Consider the following 23002-nt stretch of genomic DNA (forward strand, 5'->3'; position numbering starts at 1 on the left):
GTTGTTTTGACTCCTGGTCTGTATCAAGGGGGGAAAAACCGAGTTTTCTTTGGTACTCCATGCAATAGATAAAACCACGTGTGGTGGTAGGCACGAGAGACCCATTTGGAAATTTTAAAGATATGTTCCTATTGATTATACTGATTCTACGCTACCACAGACCAATTATGCCGCTAATTTTGCTGTTAATTGATCACATAGTATTTAATCTCAACTTGTGTACTATTTACATTCTGCCACAAACATGATGAAACCAATTTATTCCATTAGGTATTTTTCTGTCATCAGGACCGAATTTGTGGCCAAATGTTATGCTAAATTCGCCACAAAGATTGGAGCGCAGCAAAACAAGGGTCAAAGAAAAAAATGAACGCAGAATCCTAGGTTTTAATACTATTTACAATCTTAACTTGGTAGCTTTTTCGGGTGAAGACTCCCATGGCCAATCCCCTGGCGGCGCTAATGATCTCAAATAAGCCAATTTGAAATTTTTCACGAGGGACATTCTAGCGATTATTTTTTGCTTTGTATTTGTCAAAAAATATGCTAACGGTAAGATTCCTTGAACAATACCCCAATAACAGAAAAGGGGAAGGAACTCTAAATTTAGTAACTTCATTTCACTTTCAAACTTGTTATTGGGGCCTCCGTGACTCAGTGTTAGAAGCTTCGCCTCTTATACCGGAGGCAGTGGGTTCGATTCTCACCGGTGGTCTAGGTTTATTTCCTCTCTTGGTGTTGTAAATCTTATTTTGTGTTCTCTTCTGTGTAAAATAAATAGTAAAAAGTGTTTAAAGATAACATCCTAGGTAGGCTTTCATTGAAATGGTTTTCTAAATTATGCTGCATAGCAGCAACTACCAGGGCTACTAGTCCCATCTCTTTCCCCAAGACAGAGGAGAGGTTCACCTACCATGTGTACTGCTTATCTCCAAATTTTTAATTTTGCCACTTACATACCTTTGCTTCTCACTGCCTCATATATGTATATGCAATTGCACATTTTTGCTTGGTTTGACGTTATTGCATATAAATGCGTAAAAACGGTAAAACAAATGCATATTACTGCATTTTTCACTTGTTTTTAAATTTCTTAAAGAAAATTTTTAAAAACAACCTTTTATAACTCACAAAGAATGAAAAATAGAACGACCCAAGGAAACCATTTTGAAGAAACTTTAAACTGCGCTTGTCATTAGCAGATAAAAAACGAAACATCATTTCTAAGGGGTTCAGCGAGCGACCCTGAATTCGAGTACGTCCTTATGACACGTCTAATGGACTTTGCATGAACAAAATACAAAAATAGAAAGGTTACTTTTTCGTAATATGTTCTATTTCGATGCGACAACTTTTTTTAAATCATAGTAGGGCATGTAAACAATCATAGTAGGGCATATACTTTGATTTTAGCGCATATTTTAAGTATTTTGATACATATTTGCAGACTCTAAGTATTACCTTTTTTATCGTCATCTTTACGACCTGCTTTTACACTTCCTAAATGAAGACCACTTGTTTGCACATCTGACTCCTCAATGCCCATTGCTTTCATCTGAGCAACTCTTTTTTCCTGTGCTGAAAGAAAAGCTCTTGGATCGGATAGAGCATCCATCAGATCTGCGAAGAAAAAAAAAAATTCGAATCTCCAACTTAAAGGCTGTCGTGCTACATTACTTTAAAATATGCAAATTTTAGATTATGGCTTGTTATTAATTTCAATCAGCTTCATGTATGTTCAACACCAGAAGCGGCAAGGGGGCTTATAAGTGGGGGGGGGGGGCAAAATTGCTTTAGGAAGTCAAAGACTATCTTAGGCTATCTTGAGCGACTAGGAGGGGGGATGGGCTTTTGATGTTCTTTCGCGTAAATGTTTTGGAATTGTAGTTTTAAAAACGCCGTTTTAGTAGAGTTTTATCAACGTTTGGGGAATAGAGAGGAGTTCCCACGGTTGTCTCCGTAATGTTTTTTTTTTTTTAATAAAGACTAATTAATAATATAATAATAATAAAAACGAAGAAGTTTGGATTGTCTTTGGTAATGTAAGGGTAAGGAAGGCTCTTCCCGGAAAAGAATATTAAACTGATGTCTTAAAGACGCAAATTAAAAGCCATCTTTAGTAAACTTAGAGCAAGGGGTTTGGGTTCTCTCCCCTGAAATTTTGCAAAGTTTAAAACATTTTTTGAAAGTCCTCTCCATACCAATGCATTTGTATGTATTTCCACTGATACAAATAATTTACTAAGTTTTGAATATCCGAAGAAACTTTCTTTACACGTCAATAAATTAGAAAAGCATAATTTAACTGGAAGGTTTAGGACCTAGGTAAAGGACATGGTGCCTTTTACCTAGGAGGTAAAAGGCACCATGTCCTTTGAAAAAAAAATCGAGATTTAAACAACATCTTATTCAACTTTTTGTGCTGTATTGAAAGATACAAAGCACTAACATTTTTCTAAACTAATATTCATTTTATAAACCCATGAATGACCATTCTTTAATATAAATCATCGCAAAAAAAAGCATTAAACTCATCACGTTGATAACTTTGTTTTTGTGACTCAGCGCCCTTACATCTCATGTACAGTTTTGAGTTTTGCATGAAAATACAAGTCAGTTACAAAATGTCGAAGCTTTTTGCATTTGGCATCAGATTAAGTAGACATGTTATTTAAGATTGTAGAATGTATTTTTTCAAAAAAGTGGAAAGTCTTCAAAAGTTGTCACGAATTTCGTCCGTGTTTCAATTCTTACCTCCCAATCCATCGGGGATGTATATTTTGAGTTCAATGCAGATAAAGAGCATAGCCAGTGATAAAGGGAAGTTTCCATCCGTTCTTAAAGATACATGACGATAGCCTAAAATATACAACAAGAACTTTTTTTTTTTGAGTTAAATTCCAACTACAAAAAACAAATGCAGATAGAAAAGAATGAATTTTATAAACACAATGACAATTTTATTTAGACAACTTCATCGTTAGAATTCTAAAAAATGTATGTATTCATACCAGCTTGAAGGCCATCCAATGGTAAAATTCGTTGTCCCAACATTTTCCCATTCTCGTCAAAGACTGCAATTCTTAATACCGCCAAATCAGGAAGAACAACCTACAAAACACTTTGTTTCAAAATATAAAATGAGCTCAACATTTTTCATCGCATCTGTCAAAAAGTTTTAACTGTAAGTTGATTATTTCAGCGATTTTAATAACAAACTGACTCGCTACAATGTAACATCTTTTTAAGATAACACACAGACGTTACACTTCAACAAATAAGAACTTAAATTACACACTTAAACATTTCCCTCATCGGCGACAATAGAGGCACATCTCAGAATTTCGTTTAAAAAAAAAAAAAAAAAAAAAAACTTTTCGCCACAACATATTGTTGTCAGTGAACGATAACTTCAATTACATTCTTATCACTTCGTTTTGCGTTAAAGAGCGATTAAGAATTTAGAAAATAAAAGAGAAGCGTAAAATAGTCAGATGTTTCATTTTTGTCGACAAACAGAGCCCTTTAACATGATACTGTGTATAAAAAAAGGAAGTCTCATCATTATAAAGTCTTATAATTAGTCTTATCCATTTTTTTTTTTTCAAATAAACACAAACGTATATTTTAATAGGGCATTTCCCAAATTTCAATACAAGAGATAATTTATTTCCCACAAAATATTTTCTACAATCGATTATATTTTAAGAGATCGATTATATTTCTTTTTTTTTTTTTTTTTTTTTTTTGAGAAAATATTCAGTGGAAATATTTTTCTGCATTTATAAAATCACAAAAATGTGCAACAAATTTTTTTTTAATGCAGTTACTTCCTATTCGTGCACCATTTTTTTTAAAGAAACATTTAGTCGATCACGTGTGAAACTTTTAGGAAACGATCTTAGTTTTTTGTAAAAATGCCATTACTTAACTTCTGAAAAACACATTTCTCAGTTGTTTCACAAAAATTTAATTTTAAATTATTAGTTTTATAATCTCTGAAATCGAATTAACACAGTCGGTTAAAAAGAAATTACTAGGCTTTTGGAAAAACTTATGAAGCATCTGACCTTTTATTTATGTATTCAAAAATATTTCAACTAAAAGCGTAAAATTAAGAATATATTTCACTCAAGTAACCACTCTTTTCCAAAGCAAATACAACTCAACTGTTGACAAGTAATGATTTGTAATATTGAATGTCTTAAAAACACATATCTTACAGAATTCTTATATCGTGCGCAACATTAAAGAAAATCAAAAACCATTAAGTTTCCTAGAAAATTTTCTAACCAGATAGCAACGAGTTAATTAAAAGTTTTACCCACATTCTTTTAGATAACTTACCATTTCCTAGCATTCAGAAGTATTGAACTATGCACTGAAAGGTTGCAGTAGTAGCTCACTTAAATGGCAATTCTTTTCTGAGTAATAGTTTACTCAATGGTAATACTTAAGGTACTAGTGCGTGATGTTCACTAATGTAAAATTTAGAAACACCAAGAGGTTTTTTTTTTCCCTGAATACATAGCTGATGGGTGCCTTACATGATTATCAGCAATAAAATGTGTTAAATGTACTTTGTTTACATGATAACGTACTCATGATTAAACCAATTCTTAAAAAATGCTCCCCCCCCCCCATGTATTCATTAGGATTGTCCTTTTTTACGGACACTTTGCAGGTTAAATTCCTGTTGTTTTGTGACTAAACAGACAAGCAACAAAAACGAAATTGAATCCTAGTTTTTTTCCTAAAGTTGTTGCTTAAACAATAATCAGTTCAGTTGTGCACACAAGATTGATCATAAATTCCGATTCCAAAGCTGTCTGTAACAAAAAGCTGAGGACAAAATTTTAATTGAAACAAATCTCTCATTGTAAGTTTAAAAACTGCATATACTTATTTCATCTGTAAGATTTATTTATCTTGATTTCAATCGAACCATACTCTGGTTGGGTGAACGGAGGCTATATTTACGTCCAACAGAATGTAATTCCAAGCTTGAAAAAGATTGAGGTACTTTTATACTACACGGTAGTTTTTAAAAACGTATTGAATTCTGCAAGGTAGTACATTTAAAGTAACAAAACAGGTTATAATTCCCAGCAAACATTTGATGCCTTGAAGATACAAAATATTTTCCACCTTCTAGTTTGGTATTTGACGCATTCTGAAACATATGTTTGAAGATGTGTTTTCAGACAAACGCGGATCCAAAGGTGTGTCAAGAGGTCATGACATGGCCACTTGAAGTACCGAATGTAACCAAAAGCTGTGTTTCAGAGACTTCAATTTCAAAACAAACCACAAAGAGCCCCAATTTAGATATTGTGAGGCTCTGAGAAGTTGAGCTCCAACTCTGACAATGTTTACCTCTGTTTCGGTAAATAGGGAGGGGTAAAGCTTGACCACGGATAGATGGCGGATGACCTTGAAGCGAAACATCATTGTACCATTCGTAATGGGTAGACTCTGCCAGAAAGTGTCGAATAGTAAGAGACAAGGTCTCGCTAATCCGATCTATTCCAAAATAATAATTTAAAAAAAAAACATATCACAAAACAAATGATGTTTTTGCTTTGAGGTCATCCGCCTTCTTTTCGTGGTCAAACTATAATTGGCGCTAAGTTGAGTTGAGAAACTTTCTTAGTAGTTTTTCAAAAATATTCCAACTAAAATCCTAGCCAATAACGTGTCTATTTTTCACTAAACTCCTCTAAAACAGGTAAACATAGTCAAGGTCATAGCTCAATTAACCAGAGCTGCACTATAAATTGTGCCACAGTATTAACATTTATGACACTACCCTTTCGATATGCTAAGTCATACTTGAATAATGGTTCTTCCCTTTCAAAACCAAAAAAACTGTATCTGCTCTTGTATTCGGCTTTAGTCTAAATTAACATGTAAAAGCTACATAAACATAATACATTTAAATCCTTACTTTACGGAAGACGAAAGGTTCCTCGTTGTAGACCGGATTCAAACCGTTTGCAGGCACAAGTCTTGTTCTAAATTCCTTGCGGATGGTATCCGTGGGCAGTCCATACATGTCAACTTCCACGTACGTTCCAACCTTCTTATCAGACAAAAATTGTCCAGATATAACTCGTACAGAGCATTCAGCTGCAATGACGCCATCCACTGGAGATTCAGCAAACGGATCAAATGTTTTATCAGAACGTCGCATAAAATCAGGCTTCAATAGATACCTGAACAAATTTCAGGTTTTCAGTTTTTCAAACGTAGTTTAAGAGTATTGTCATCAGTTTCAAAGTTAATTTATTGTAAGAGACAGAAGCAGAAGTAACTTTGTTTCTTATTTTGCCAAGTATTATGAACAACCATCACAAGAAATAGTTTTTTTTTTTTAACGAAATACTACTATAACTTGCATACTTTTATTTTACAGTTAAAAACAGCATCATTTAGATGTTGAACCTCGATTATCCGAGCTAATTGGATCCGCTAGTGCCTCGGATGTCGGAAATCTCGGTTAACAGAAGCTTCGTATAAAAACTTGTCAGGATCGCAAATTATAAAAATGTATGAATTAAAAATACAATAGAATATTTTTAAAAGATGAACGCATAAAAAGTAATGTTTTACAGTTAAAAAACTAAAACAAAAAATAACTTGTAGTAAGTTTTATTTATTTTTTTTTTTTAATGCTACAAAGTTAAACATTAAAAAATGCATTTAAAAAACGCAAATTTCCAAAAATTATTTTTATTTTTGAAATTGAAAATTCATCATTTTATTAAATGTGCAATTTTTTTTTTTTTTTAAATAGACTTCATTGTCGGCTCGGTAAACAGAAACCTCGGTTAATCGAAGCTCAGTTAATCGAGGTTCTATACATTAATATTTAAGTGTATCTGCTCTAGTTATTCCTCAGAGGTTCTATCAAATATTTGGCATTGTACTGAAATCTCTGGGGTACATCATGCAGCAGTAAATATTAAACATTAAACTTGTACTACAAAATATAAGATCAATGCATTTTTCAGATTACATGCGATTTCATGTAGTATAATTATTGTTGTTATCAAGACCATAGACAATACTGTAGAAAGACTGGGTACTGTTTCCGCCATCATCGATTTTAATATTTAGTACTTCAAATATTTTTCGCTTTTTGTATCTATATAGACTGGCTGCTGAGAGTTTAATTCATAAAACATTCCAAGAGCTAGAGTTAAATTACTTTCACACTGAGCATAAACGATCATCCCACAGAATAGCTTCAATAATTATCAAAACAAAGAAACTCAATTAACAATCACAACAGTATCTTGTCCTTTCTTTCTTTCTTTTCTTTCACACACACATTTTGAGGTTTCTGCTATTCCACTAGGGAAGCTTATACCTCTATTAATCCACACAATGTTTCCAGAATTTTCTTTTCCAGGACAGCACACAGACAACACAATAGATGGTGGGGCCATCTATGAACAGTTCGAGAGACAATTTAGAACCAGGCCAGGAGCCGAATAACTTCCTAGTCTGGCACCCCCAGAGGTATCGTTTCACTTGGAGGACATTGTGACCACGAGCATATTTAACGTCGCCCAGCCACCATTAATGACGACGGTGGGTCTTCGACCAGTGAGGATCGAACCCGGGACCCTTCGGTCCCGAGTCCAATGCCTTACCGATCAGGCTACCACGGCCCATTGTCCTTACCATGTAAGTTTATAATGGGCATTTGGAACAGCGCTATCTGTTAGAATTACGGTTACAGAATCATCACTATTGAGCTCAGTTAAAAACTGCACCAATTACGTAACAATGAATGCATCGTATGAAAATGGTGTGCTGATTACAACTACGTACAGTGCAGCTCTGGATAGCTAGGCTGTTTTTTTTTGGGGGGGGGGGGGGGGAGGGGGTAGTTCAGTGTGAAAGGCAGGCGTTATTTGTGAAAATTTGGGCAGGTATAGTTTTGTAAATCTGCTACTAAGCGTCAGTAACTCTTCTCCATTACCTCAAAAACAGGCAACCTTTGTTAAAGCAACTGGGTAAACTGGCTCCTGAAACTGATTCACTGATTCGATTAATTTTCGTAAATAGCACATTAGCTACTAATCATACTTATGGTGCTTTTGGCCGCTTTTTGTCTTGAAATGAGTTAGAAGTCACACTTTTTACAGTTAAATAAATACAGAAGTTAAATAGCAAAGAATTGAATATTTTTTCTAAGCTGCCATTTTCATGACTTGCAACCAAACATCGGATACACCCAAACCTGTTTTTTTTTTTTTTTTTCTAAATTAAAGCGGCATTTTTTTCTAAAACAAGCGAAAATTATTTATAAAACGAGTGCGAGGGAAGTGACGACAGGGGCATCCCGATGGGAAGTCACTGTGACCCCCCAAAAGTTTCCTTATTCGGGAATTTTTTCGGGAGTCGGCAAATATATCATCACTTGGTTTATTACGATTTCGTATAAATATAACATTTTGGGTTACTTTCTACGAAAGACTTTTTTTATGCGGTTCCTATACACAGCATAAAAATGAAATATTTTTTTAATTGTGTTGCGAAAACAACTTTTTATAGCTACTCGTGAAGTTTCGAACAATTTTTTTTTAATGCGGCTCCTATCCACCGCATAAAAACAGGTTTGGGTGCACTGTAAATAAATTTGCAGCATTTTATGATGAAACGCAACGAGAAACCGTTTACATGGGCAACTGAGTCCTTCCAGTAGACGGGCAAGCGTCCGAAAAACACATGCGGGGATTAGCGCATACGAGTAAACAACTTTTGCCATTGCCTGATAGAATGCAAACAGCGTTGTATTTTTCTAGGCTACTGCACGTTTACTTTAAGTTTCACGCATTCAATGGCGGCCAGTGACTGTCGTTATGGAATGTTCCATCTACTGCGGTTTCTCCATGTCATTAAACGCGTTTCTTATTCTTTAGGATTCTCCTTAAACTATTAAATTATTTTCCTTTATCTAAATTACAAAATACATCGTCATTAAACATTTATTTTTAGTGGTTATGATTAAGTTGTTGACATTAAAGCTAAGGAAATAGGGGAGAAGCTAAGGCAAGGGTTCAATGTCAAAAAAAGTTTATATTTTCTGCGTTCAAGTTACGTCCTTTGACATTATACATCCATCAGTGCTTAACTTCTCTCGGAGTGTGTCTGAATTTCAGTTTATTCACTAACTTATTTTATTTATTTGTACTGAAGCTAAACAGCTTCCCATACATAGAGGACTGCGTACAATACATCTTGCCTCCACACACACATAGGAAAGATTTACAACATAAGAGCACCAGCGGGATACGCCCAGTGCACCGGCGGGAATCGGGCCCACCTCCTCTGGTTTAGAAGAAAAATCTTCTATCCTGGACCGTATTTTAAGGGTGGATTTTTTTGGTCCAACCGCCCCCCCCCCCCGAAAGTTTTCAAAACGAATCCAAAATATGCTTTTTATTTTTATTTTCTTTTTTGCTGAAAAAATTATTATTACTGTTTAAATTTTTATTTTTTGTTTATGTTTCACCTTGATTTGAAAAATGAATTTTTTTATGGAATAGTTGTACAAATTTATTGCTTTATCTGCAGTATTTATTTTTATTGAAGTTATCGATAACATAATTTCTTAAAAAATAATGTAGCGTTTTCCTTTTGATTTCGAACACATGACGCTAACAAAAAACATCCAAATTCTCTAAATTTCAATGTACTAAACTCTATAACTCATACATTTTGTAAGTGGCATAAAATGCGAATTTAAGAAGCATTACTTCGATCACATGAGTGCAGGCATCTATTCATTTGAATTCTCAAAAGGACATCGAATATTTATTTAATAGGGGTTAAGTTATGTGGTGCACACAGATTTTTTTCCTTCATTGAATAAATGCGTCATTTTTTACATTAGCTCATGTTAATGCCCATCAATTAGTACCCCCTCATTTGAATAACCTATAGTCACTAAAAGCATTAGAATGTATGTAGGAATGAAATAAAATTTTATTGATCATACAGATTTCACGAGATATGTGTTTGGTAAAACCCTCTTCAAAACAAAAATCTGATTACCCTGATTCTACCATAGAGCCACGGAGTACCCTATTCACTAACTTAAATTAATAAACCAACTATACTGCTCAATCTTAGCAAATACCATTCTATTCAAAATACATTTTGGTGTGAATTGCTTCCGCGGATGAACTTGATCACTTTTAAACTAATTACTTTTTAATTATTGTGTTGTTGATGAATTTTATGAAAATTGTGACCATTATTGCGACTCTAGTGCCTAAAACTGATGCGATTTTCTTTCTTCCATGAAAGTCGGTTTGTCATAATTTGATATTATATGCTTTATGTAAGTATAAAATGATAGGTGTTTCTTCGGACGTTATGTTCATTACTTCTTTTATTTATTTAACACTTTGACAATCATATTCCAGTCGCCATCTGAATCATAATTAGCAACTATACCACGTTTCTTCAATTAAAGAAATAAATCATCTTTGACTAGAACGTAGTAAATCAGTGAAGCGGCACAGGAGGGTCAACAGTTAATTATATGATCGCTTCAGTGATAAAAGTAGAGGAAAGTCGGAAAAGATTGATAACTTAGATTGGGAGGGGGGGGGGGGCGACATTAACACTCGTTGCATGAAGATTATAGTTTCGGGTAAATTTCCTGACTCAACTTTTCGGTTTAAAGTAATACTTTTTTAAATATTATTTCCTCATGTTTTCACTCAGAATTTGTAATCCGACTTGGAAAATAAAAACAATCTTATTGCCTAACGGAGCATGCTAAGCAATGATAAAGCACTATTAAAGCAAAAATGAGAATTTTTTTTTAAAAGTGGAGTTAATCGATTTGGCAATTGGGGCACTCATGTTTCAAATAGATCGAACTTTTTTAGTCACGAGAAAGGTGGTTAAAATGCATGAAACCTTTAATTCCCGTTAGGAAATAATAATAGTAGAAATTAAATGTAACAAATTACATTAGTAAGCGGAGATGAGATAAAGAACCTATGAATAATTATAAGGAGGAGTTCGTTATCTTACAAGACATCATTACACTAGCCCATTCGGGGAAAAACAAAATACAGTCGAATCCCGTGTTAAGAAAGTCCAAGAAAGCAGCAAAATCGTTTCGCTGTAACGAAATTTTGTTATTTCGTTATTGTTCTTATGCAATTTGAGTCGGGAATAACAAAAGTGCTCGCTAAAACGAGATTTTCGCTGTAATGGACTTCGCTAAAACGGGATTTAGCTGTAAAACACTTTTCTTTTACCACTAGCAATTTACGAATATTACGTACATAAATCATAACCACAATTTGCCCACGGATGATATGGAATTGGCAAACGCCTTCGTCAATTCAACGTGACTCTGCATTATTTAAAGGCTAACACATATCTGCAAAATCTGGCATCCTCAAAAACTAATAGATGCGTCCATTTCCGTCTGTAAACCGGCTGTTTGCCTTTTCATCTCATTGGTGGTCAGACTGTAAGCAGGTCGTGGATGCGATCTTTTACCAAACAGAAATCGAATGTTACATCGGAATTTGTTGCATCAAACAAATGTTCGCAACAGTGACTAAGACAAATGATGGGATGGAATCTCGTTGTACAGGTACCTGTTACTACAGGCAGCGCGGAATAGGTATTATCTTATGTACTATCTTTTCTAATTTTCATGAAAAATCCAATTATTATTTACCGTCTTCATCAGATCCAGTTTACTTAAAATTTATTTTATTCTGATTACTTGAAGTTGATACATTTTGAGTTAACAAACTAGCATTCCCCTTTCATGAATTTCGTCGAAAAAATCCCGATTTTGTCCCCATAATTACTCTAGAAAGCATATTTATAAAAATACGAACAGAACTATTATCAAATACTGTTCTAAACTCTAAAGAGGTTAAACTGATCAGGTAAAAGTAAAATAATGAAAATTAGTGCAATATCAACACAAAAATATAAAACTACATTTCGTTGAGAGTGTTTCCAAAATCTTAGTGCTCTTAGGCTACATCATATCATTGAAGTTAAGACACGAGTTATTACTTTGACGACTAGTGTCTTAACTTAACCTGAACTATAATTATACAAAATAATTTCACAATGGATTTGTGCAAAACATAAGGCTTCACCAACCCGCATCCACCATTGTATTCGAACTTCCCTTGATTCAACTGCATAGGTAAATCTGATGTTTGAAAATTCAACGCAACCATTTGACAGCCAGCATTCCAGAAAATCTGCAAAAAAAAAAAAAAAAAAAAAAAATCTGTCAAATAAGTAAGATAAAACGTTCCAGTATTCTTGAACAAATGTTGATTAAGACAAAAAATAAAATTGCATTTAGATTACAGGTCACTGGCAGGAAATTAACGTGTGACACCTATAGTAATAACCACTAATGATAAGTCAAGGAAATCAAATGAATCGTAGAACTCGACAAACGCTGGTTTTCGCTTTGAGTATCAGTCATTGATGAGGTAATTATAGGAACTAAACCAAATTCCTGACGCTAAAAGTTCGTTCTTGGAACATTATCCAATTATAGCGTCAGTATTTGATAGCAGGACAATATTGATGACTTTTCGGGGGAAAAATGTTTCAAGACTTTTTCCTTTTACAGGTGAAGAAAGCTTTTAGCCTCAAGAGGAGGAGTTCGATAAAACTGTATGTTGATGCAGTTTTCCTAAGTAACAGTCATAAGTTTGGATTTAAATAATAAGAATTTTAGGCAAGTAAAATTGACGTTGCTGTGGCCTATGAATACGATGCAACCATCTAGTGTTATTAGAGTGAATTTTATGAACCATTTGGTATTTACAAGGCAGCGGTGGAAGGTTATGAACAGCCACTACAAGGTCAGATGGTGTTTCATGCTCATTTGAACTTAATAAGGATTTAGTTCTGAAAAATAAAGAACTTTTGTACATTTTAAAGATAAAAAGGGAATTTCGTCCTTTACTCATCCTATCTGTTACTGGGTATCATCGGATTTTTCGGTCTGTTACTGGGGGTCGGATCTTTTTTCAAAATTGAGCAAATAAAAATAGAATTAACTAATTCAGAAGATCCAGAAGCAACCAAACGTTAGATGAGATCTAATTGCATAAGTGGAAAATCGTTTAAAAGTCTAAATACATTAAAAGGCTCAGAAAATTGATCTAACCTGAGAGCGATGTTTTAAATCATGTTTGTTATTGGTGCCGTTATCCTTGCAAATATTGTTGTAAGTGTTAACAAAAGAGTGCTTTCTTCGCCGAAAGGAAACTGTCTATGTGTCCTCAAATGTAGAGTTTGTAATTATCCTACTATAAAATTCTACTACATTTATATGAAGGCCAATTGGCATTCTTAATTTTAAATGTAAATTTACTCATTACGGCGGAAAAGATATACATTTAGCTGTGTGCTCATGCCTTAGAGCAGGAATTAGTAAATGGAGGGAGTAAATCCAACTATTGGCTTAGCAAAAGCTGAGTCAAAGACCTCTAGTCACGTGACGCAACAACGATGAATGGTTGAGACGTTTTGCGTAAAACTAGCGATAGATACCTGATTTTTTCCAATGCTTTTCTTTAAAATCTATTACGTAGTTTGGGGTAATTTGGTCCACGAATGAAAGTCTTCACTCCCTCCATTTTATCTCTTCGCAATGGTTAATGCTTTTATTTCTTTTTGTAGTGCTGCCTTGTTACTCCAATCGTAATGCATTAAAACCCAAAGTGGCGATAAAGATAATGGTGTTAATGTGAGCTGGTCAGTGCATGACACCTCCTCGAAGAAGACATTGAGGATGTGCACCTGTGTGATGATACTGATAATCACCCAGATAATTTGCTTCACATCAGACAAGATATAAGACAGAAATCTGATGATTTTGCGTTGAATTTGGGATGAATAATGAAACGTGGTTTTGCTAGAAGAATATTGCATCCCGGCAACGAAAGTGACACGACTCAAAGTATTAAAAAACGCATTAACTGTTGATTCAAAATCTAAATATAATGATCTTTCTAGCCACAAAACTCGTTCAAAGTTAACTTGCATAACTGGTGCGAGGTGGTGTAAAAACGATATAATCAACAGTGACACATCATTGAAATTTCATAATTTAGAAGAAAAATTTTCGAACAACTATGCATTATTAATTTAAACAATAAAATTAACCAGTAAACACCACATCATACATTTTTATCCACTTACTGTGCTATTTGAAACTTAATCATTTAAAACCAGGCCCGTCATTTGAGTGATCAGGGGAAGGACGGTAATTAACCTCCACTAAATTTTAGAAACATATTCTCTACGTATTTCTTTGTTTTTTTTCCCATAAAATATATTTAGTTCCTTAGCCCCCCCCCCCCTCCCACCTATTTGGAAATTAAACTTTTGATATGACGGGCCTGCTTAATACTAATACTACTATTTCGTAAAACCTTGATTTTTTTTCCCCGATGCTGTTTTTTTTTTTTTTTATTTCTCTGCCGAGGTGCGATATGTAGAAAGTAATCGTATAAAGCTCCATGTTGTGTCACTCACGAAAGTAGTGGTGTGAACCACCCACTCAACCTCTTATGTGACTTTTGTTCAAATTTTGAGCGCAATTACTTCACGATGTCGGACATCACCGCTCAATCAAAGGTGTAATTTTTAAAAAATAATTCTAAAAAATTCTTAAAACTTTTATTTAAATTAGTTGGTTGCAAAATATTTCTTATACTTTGCAGTTATAGTTCGTTAAAAAATGTTAGATTTTTGTGTATAAATTTGACTAGTTATTTCTGTTTTCCCAATGAGCGTCATTACCCTGATTTCCCCTTTTATAGGAAGTGAAAAGACGTTGTCTATATTATCAAAGTTACTGTGCCTATCTATAGAAACATGAATATTGTTTAATTATGGTTCATAATTATTTTCTGAGGCATTAGTTATGGTTAGTTAATCTTACCTGAGGCATGTAGTTGCTTGAATCCGCTCGAGTGCCTTTGGGATAGATGCGGCTCATCTGTCTTTTGTTGTAACTTTCCTTTTGTTAAGATTAAAATTATAATTTACCAAATACAGATATTAAACAGATATTAAACTAACTCGAGGGTTGTCAAAATGGATGTTTAGGGCGTCCATACGTTCTTAAGTACATATGCACGTGCTGTTGGATCGGAAAAACAACTCAGCATTCGAGTAAGATGGAAATTTAAACAAATATTTTAATGAAAAATGTTTTGTGAATATAATACTTCCTTTACTATGCAAAAGGAAGTAAAAACGATCAGTTTGAGTCGAACTAATTCCTGAAGAGATTTTAGGGGTTAGAAGTTTTCTTTACTTGCAATGTAAAATAGGCTAAAATGGGGTTTTCCTGCAGGGACGGATACAGGCTAGCATTTTATGAAGGGGCGAGTTATGCTGACAAATATTGAGTCTGGGATACGAAAAAGTTCAGGAACTGCTTGGGCGTGAATAAACATACTAAATTGGCCAGGAATAAGGTGCCTAGTAGGGCATAAACTTTATTAATTCATTTTAGACTCAATAAAAAGAAGTATTAAACTCAAACCTATAAAAAAATCACATTAAAAAAATCGCTCAAAATTAAACTATTAAGCACTTGTTTAAAAGGTAGATTAGTCAATTGCATCCCAATTTGTGTGAAATTTTCATAGACCGAACAAAAAAATCGCACAAAAAAGACCGCACAAAAACAGGTTTGGGTGCATTTCAAATATTTGATTAAACAAATGATTAATACATGAAAAAGATTGCAGCAAACACTTACATTTTATTCATAATGTATTTAAACACAATGTGTAGTAATATTTGCACGATATTCTACATGCATTCATCTTGTAAGCAATTACTGAATTATGGTTCATATACAGTAATGATGGATAGATAATACTGTCAATGGTTTAGGAAGGATCATGACCACCCCTTGTATCTGCTCCTGGTTTCATATTCACCCCGAAATACGTATGTAGATTTTTTTTATCGCCATTTAGTGCTTTTAACATTTTTTTTAAATTTTATATTTCATACAGAAGGTAAACCTGCCACATTTTAAGTAAAACATTTCAAATCTCTTAAGAACATTTCAAAGGATACTTCACAAATTCAATTGCTTGTGACTTCAAATATCCCAAAGCTGCCGTCTCTGCAAACGATGACATATTGTGGTAAATATTTTTTTCTGAAACAAAGGAGAATAAAGAAAAGATGGATATAAATGGTAAAAACTTACTAGTTAGTGTTTTTAAACTCAGAACAGAAACTTAATGAATTAAAGCAAAAAAAAAAAGAAAAAAAATTGTGACGTATAAGGGTTTTGTTAATAACATCATTTTTTTGTTTGAATAAAATTCTACTTGTTTTTTGATTTCTGTGTATTAGAAAAACATATATATATATATATATATATATATATATATATATATTTTTTTACGAAAATTTATTAGCTGAAATAGCATACATACAAAGCATGACAATATTCCCCAGGAATGTGTTCAAAAGTTTAAAAAAAAACATAGTAAATCAATGCAGTCATGTATATTTAGTATTAGATACAACTTCGCCGGAAAGTTGGTTCGGTTTTCGGTACATAATTGCTAACAGTACCAGTACGGTTCTGCCTATGAAGTGACGAAGCACTGTTCATAACAATTCATAACTTAAAAATCAAAAAATAACAAAGGTTACAGGACAAGACTTAATAAGCTTTGAAAAGAAAAAGAAATCGAATGGTAAGGTAATAAATGAAAATTAATCGCTTATCTTTACTAATAATAAAGCTCAAAGTCTCTCTGTCTGGATGTCTGTAGGATGTCTGGATCTCTGTGACGCGCATAGCGCCTAGATCGTTCGGCCGATTTTCATGAAATTTGGCACAAAGTTATTTTGTAGCATGGGGGTGTGCACCTCGAAGCGATTTTTCGGAAATTCGATTTTGTTCTTCTTTTATTTCAATTTTAAGAACATTTTCCGGAGCAAAATTATCATAAGATGGACAAGTAAATTACAAAATGATCATGAAGTGGAATGGGAGAGCGAATAAACATAGCCAATTGGCGAGAAATTCGTCATCCATTATTTGTAAATATACAGGCGAACCGAATAACCTTTTAATTTTCAACTACGGGCAAAGGCGTGTGGTTACCACTAGTGTAAGTCATAAAACGCCAGCCTTTAAAAAAGAAGACAACGAAGGAAAAGCATAGAATAAAGTAGCCAAATATATTCTTCAGAGAAAAATTAGGTACATGATACAGCCAATATGAAAATGAAAATCCACTAAGGGAAACTTCTTTTCAGACGCAGGTTAAAATGCTTCAAATCGCCTCGCGAAGGAAAAAAACTAGTTTAAGACAAATAAAAAAATCATTTTGACCGTTTTATTTTTTTTAAATAAGAGCAAAATCTTTCAATTATTACCTCAAAATTCTACGAAACATAAAATACTTAGAATCTTTAATGCTGGAGTTTTGCTTTGGATTTCAAAGATTTTCGAGAAAAGAGAGCTTTGCTTTAATGTTAGGTGCATCAAATGAAAAAATATTTTTAAAAAGATTTGTTCTTTCCAAAGCTGCAATTACCTCCCCCCCCCCCCCCCCGCCCAACCTTCCTAACAACCATTAATAGCAATGCTACAGAAAGTTCAAGAAAAATATTAGCTAAAAGATACAAAATGTAAAATAAAACATTTCTAAGTATGAAACTAGGCATTCGAGATTCATTAAGTCATTTTTAATGACCAAATTTCATTACTATAATCGCAGTGCTCTAATCTAAATACTACACACAAACAAACACATACACGCTCAAACTAACCTAAACACACAGAGACAGCTCTTTTTATTTAAAAAAAAAAAAGATATTTAATATGTAAATTTAACATTTTGACGTAGCTTTATTTTTATACTAGCCCAGGTATTTCTCAGACTTTCAAATAAATAGCTACTTTAGTTATCTTCCTTACAAAATTAAATTACATAAATTCAACATGAATTTAGTACTATTCTTGAAAACTAAAGAATTTCTCTACATTCGTTTATTCAAACTTAGAAGAAAACGCAGAAAGAAATGTCTTCAGTCGAGCCCGTATTCTGGAATATTAATTTGCAAAATATCCCGCATAATGTAATAACTTTTCAATGTACCAAACCGCTGCAATTTGTCATTTTGATCTCAGATAATGAAATATCCCGCTTAATTTATTAAATTTTCAATGTACCAAATCGTTGTAATTTGACATTTTGATCCTGAATAATGGAATATCCGGTTCAATTTAACTAATTTTCAATGTACCAAACCGCTGTAACTTAAATTTTTTGATCCGGGATAATGGATCGTCTCACTTATTAGAACGACTTTTCGTCGGAAACTGGCAATTCCATAAAACGGGCTCGACTACATTTTCAAACGATCATCCCTTTTATAATTTTCTCGAAACTGACATGTTTGACATTTTCCGATTTCCAAAACTAGGTCAAACCTTTGATCGGCCTCTTCCAAATAACCAAAAAAAAAAAACTTTCTAACGATTCTAAGAATTTTTTTAATTAAACCAGACAACAGACGGCGCTTGAAAAAATCATGCAATTAATCAAACGTCAACGCAATGACAAAATGCAAGTGTTTACCTGCTTATTTATTCATTTATTTTCTGCTTACCTTCAGCAACGTCGAATCCTTGGAACTTCACCGGCTGGGCGTAATTGATCATGGATGACAAGTATGGATGGACGTGGGTTGTCGCCCCAGTGTATTGGTAATTGGCCATGGCAGCCTGTTCTTCAGACACTTCCTGGTCAGAAAAAAATCGAACGTGGAATGTCACTCAATAACCCTTATCAAAATTCAACAGAGACATATGTGTCATTGCTACTGCACCTCGTGGCGACATTTCGATAATTTTGTCAAATTGGGAGCGATTAATTGATATGTTTAGAGTATCATAACTGTTGGTTTTTGTTAATTTATGTAGAAAAAAAAATCTAAAATTACTTTTATAACTCCAGGATTTTTGATGTAATTACACATTAATTTCAGGCAATGCAAATTTTAGTTTCATAATAGTTTTATACTTTCGTCAGTAAAATTTGAAAAACAAAAAAAAAACCTAACATCTGAAAAGCGTAATGCATTTTTTATCAGTGACTAAACTTTGAACAAAACGAGCTGATGTGTGCATCAAATGACTTCCTTTTACTCCAATTTAAAGATAATAGTGCCTCGGAGTGAGCAAAAAAAACACTTTAAATACTTTCATTTCAAGTCTGTTGCGAACCGAAGCAAAGAAAATGTTTTATACAGATAAATTTTCCCATTGTTGGCAGTTTTAATGTGATTCAATGGTTAACTCTCTAAATATGGTCATATTGAAACCGAATTAAAAAATTAAAAAAAAAATCGCTAAATCTGTCACCAAGTTGGCGACAAAACTTGGCGACCAAAAGACTGGCGATGTATCGCCAAGTGTCCAACAAATTATAACACCACTAGAGTTTACATCGAAATTAATAATGATTTCCCCCCAAAAAGGGGCAAAAGACCCCCTTAAGAACATCCGAATGCAACCAAACTTTAAGGTGCACAACTAGACCCCACTAGGAGTCCACGTACCAAATTTCAACTTTCTAGGGAATACCGTTTTTGAGTTATGCGAGATACATACACACATACGCACATACATACGTACATACAGACGTCACGAGAAAATCCGTTGTAATTAACTCGGGGGTCGTTAAAATGGATATTTCGGGTGTCTGTAGATTTCTAGGCATATATCCACGTGTGGTCGGGTCTAAAAGAAAACTCAATATTCATTCAGGGGTGAGAATAATGGAAATTAAGGCCGATTTTTGAGGGAAATTTTTTTCGCGAATACAATACTTCCTTTTTTGTAAAAGGAAGTAAAAAAGCATTTTTTTTTCTCAAAACTGTTCGAATTTAGTAATCATTTGGAAAAATTCTTACTTAAATCTCTTGCAACCGATTTTTTCCGATATCATTTTTAAAAGTGTTTCACTCAGAATAAAATATTCAATTTTATTTACAGCCAAAGGCACTTTTTTTTCTTCAAACTGACCAAAATGAAATAATGTGTATTTCATAACGGATTCCTTCTTACTATTATAGTTGACACTAACTTTCAGCACAATAATTTTTGCAAAAAGTAAATGTTACCCGATTATTCAATTTTAACATGAATGCTATGAAGGGTGTTCAGTCAGTTCTGCAGTGTGAATATTCACTTTCGGTATGCTAACAAAAATTACAAGGTAGAATCCATCTCAATTCAACAAGGGGCGTAACATGATGGTCTCCGATGTTTTTAAATTTAACATATGTTAAAATTCATTAAAAAAATAAGAAATACGTTTTTCTTTTGTTTTGCCCAAAAAAATTCCTGGGCCGATGGCGAGCCTGTCATGATTTCTCACTTGGAAATTTCGTTACATTATCTCAGGAATGGTAGAACGTATATTGTTGCGGTTTGTTTTATGTAAAAGGATATTTTCTCTAGTTAAAAAATATGCATTATTTTGAAATATGTGCTTTAATGCTTTTTTTTTTTTTTGGGCCAGTCTTTAAAAAAAAAAAGTTTAAAATAATTTTTTTAACTTTTCTCAAAAATTCCAATTTTAAAATTTTTAATTTTTTTACAGTTTATTAGGTTTACTGAGCACTACGTTTCCTGAAAAGAAGAGCTTCTACTTTTTCGTTTAAGAGATTTTAGAGGCATTTGAAAAAATGGGGAGTTTTAAGGAACTCTTTACGTAATGGTAGATCTAAAAATTCAAAAAAAAAAAAAAATCGCAACAAGTGGCCAGAAAACACTTTTCATCAAGTTATATAGCGAAATTTTCATTTTGAGTCTCCACTTTATCCAGGAGTTTTATTTTTTATGAAAATAAAACGCAGTCTCCAGCCGATTGGTTGCATTTCCCCACGCAACCTTTCAGCGTAGCGCCATAAGAATCGTTAAGCGTAATATGCCATCTTGTTCTCCCTAAATTCAATATCCTGAATAAAATGGCGACTCAAAATGAAAATTTCGCTAGATAATTTAATCAAAAGGGTTTTCTGGCCACTTGTTGAGATTTTTTTTTTTTTTTTTTGAATTTTCAGGTCTGCCATTACGTAAAGAGTTCCTTAAAAAGTCCATTTTTTCAAATACCTCTAAAATCTCTTAAACGAAAAAGTGGAAGCTCTCCTTTTCAGGAAACGTAGTGCTCTGTAGTACTAATAAACGGTAAAAAAAAATAAAAAATTTTTAAAACTGGCATTTTTGAGAAAAATCAAAAAAAAAAATTTTTTTTAACTTTTGATTTCAAAAGACTGTGGAAAAAAACTAAAGCACATATTTCAAAATGTTGCATGTTTTTTAAAATAGGAAAACATATCCGTTCAAATAAAACAAACCTCAGCAAAATATGTTCTTCCGTTCCTGAGACAATGTACTTTAGGTTTTGACGAAAATCCCAAGTGAGAAATCATGACAGGACCGCCATGTTTGGCGGCCTGTATCTTGGTCCAGGATTTTTTTTTTTTTTTTTTTTTTTGGGCAATACAAAAAAAAATGCATTTCTTATTTTTTTTTTAAAATCGGAAACCATCATGTTACGCCCCTTGTTGAACTGAGATTGATTCTTCCTAATGCATATTGTTCATTTTCGAGAGAGAAAATAAAACTGCCAAGAAGAAGTTTTATAACAAAAACCGTCGCTTGGACTATTTCACAATAAAATAAATGCTTCCATTTTTAAAAAAGTCTAATTTAGAAAAAAAAAGAAATAGCTGAACAATTTTCACACTTGCTTAATAATTTCAACTCGAAAACTTAACGTACATTTCAGGGTATGATTCAAATGAATCTCCATGTTTAGCTACATGCAGTAAAGTAGAAACAGAAACACGGTGTTAGATAGTATGACTCTGGTTAGTTGAGCTATGACCTTGACAGGGGCATGCACAGGGGGGGGGAGAGGGAAGTTAGCCCGGGCCCGAGTCTGAATGGGGCCCAACATTTTGAAAAATTGGCGTGAAATATAGGGGTGAACAATATGGGGTGGGGTCCGGAAAAGTGATTTGTGACGGACCCCAAAAGTTCTGTGCACGCCCCTGAACCTGGACAATGTTTACCTCTTTTTAGGAAGTTCAGTGAAAAAGGAACACGTTGTTAGAGCAGATTTGAGTTGGAATAAGCAAAATTAAAACAGTATGAGACCTCAAATCCGGAATGTCAGGAAGTCTCCTGGACCAGATTAAATGAGAAATCAATAAGCTAACTTACCTTGTAAGAATCGTTGTACCAGTTACACTTCATTGAAGAAATCTTACCTTTTTTTCTGGAAAACGAAAAAAATAATTTTTAAGATGGAATATGTTTTATTTAAATTATACATCGTCACCTCAGAACCATAAGATATACAGTAGGTTCTCTGTTTAACGACGCTCTATTTAACGACTTTCTTTATTTAAAGACGGATTTTCACGGTCCCAGATGGTTCACTATAATGTTAAAAGCATTCCATTTAAGGACGCTTTCTACTTAAGGGCGATTTTTTTGGCCCCTTGAAAGTCGTTAAACAGAGAGTCAACTGTATTAGCGTTATTTCTGGGATTAGATATCTTATTGTTGCTCTGAAGCAACGACATATTATTATTTCATCAAAAAACTTTGCACATTAAGTGTGGGGACTAAACATAATACAAATATGCTTCATTAACACTTTAAAAAATCCAATAGCTCTGTTAAAACGGAAAAATGTGTAAAAAGAGATGTTTTTTTTTCTTTTTTTTTGTGTATAAGAAAAGTAGGAACTTTAAAAATTTAATGAATTAACTCTATGTTTGGATGAAAATGGTAATTTATTGTTAAATGTTTAATAATTTTACAAGAAAGAATATTTTAATAAGGATTTTTGTTAATTACATTAATAAAGTGTAAATGAGTACTTGATAATTTTTCTCCGAATTT

General features: G+C 33.4%; 1 protein-coding gene across 1 annotated transcript in view; it reads right to left on the reverse strand.

The window, feature by feature from the left end:
• The window catches only part of LOC129223171 (1-phosphatidylinositol 4,5-bisphosphate phosphodiesterase-like), a 187421-nt gene that overhangs the window by 121823 nt on the left and 42596 nt on the right, over positions 1-23002 (reverse strand). The window contains exons 17-25 of the mRNA XM_054857738.1: positions 19160-19176; positions 18691-18826; positions 16129-16213; positions 14975-15047; positions 12163-12266; positions 5948-6215; positions 3012-3111; positions 2755-2859; positions 1462-1620 (exon numbers count right to left, since the gene is read on the reverse strand). Coding sequence (XP_054713713.1) covers positions 1462-1620; positions 2755-2859; positions 3012-3111; positions 5948-6215; positions 12163-12266; positions 14975-15047; positions 16129-16213; positions 18691-18826; positions 19160-19176 — 1047 coding nt within the window. The remainder of the gene's footprint in view (positions 1-1461; positions 1621-2754; positions 2860-3011; positions 3112-5947; positions 6216-12162; positions 12267-14974; positions 15048-16128; positions 16214-18690; positions 18827-19159; positions 19177-23002) is intronic.

The sequence above is a fragment of the Uloborus diversus genome, chromosome 5 (assembly GCF_026930045.1).
Source record: "Uloborus diversus isolate 005 chromosome 5, Udiv.v.3.1, whole genome shotgun sequence".
Classification (NCBI taxonomy): Eukaryota; Metazoa; Arthropoda; class Arachnida; order Araneae; family Uloboridae; genus Uloborus; species Uloborus diversus.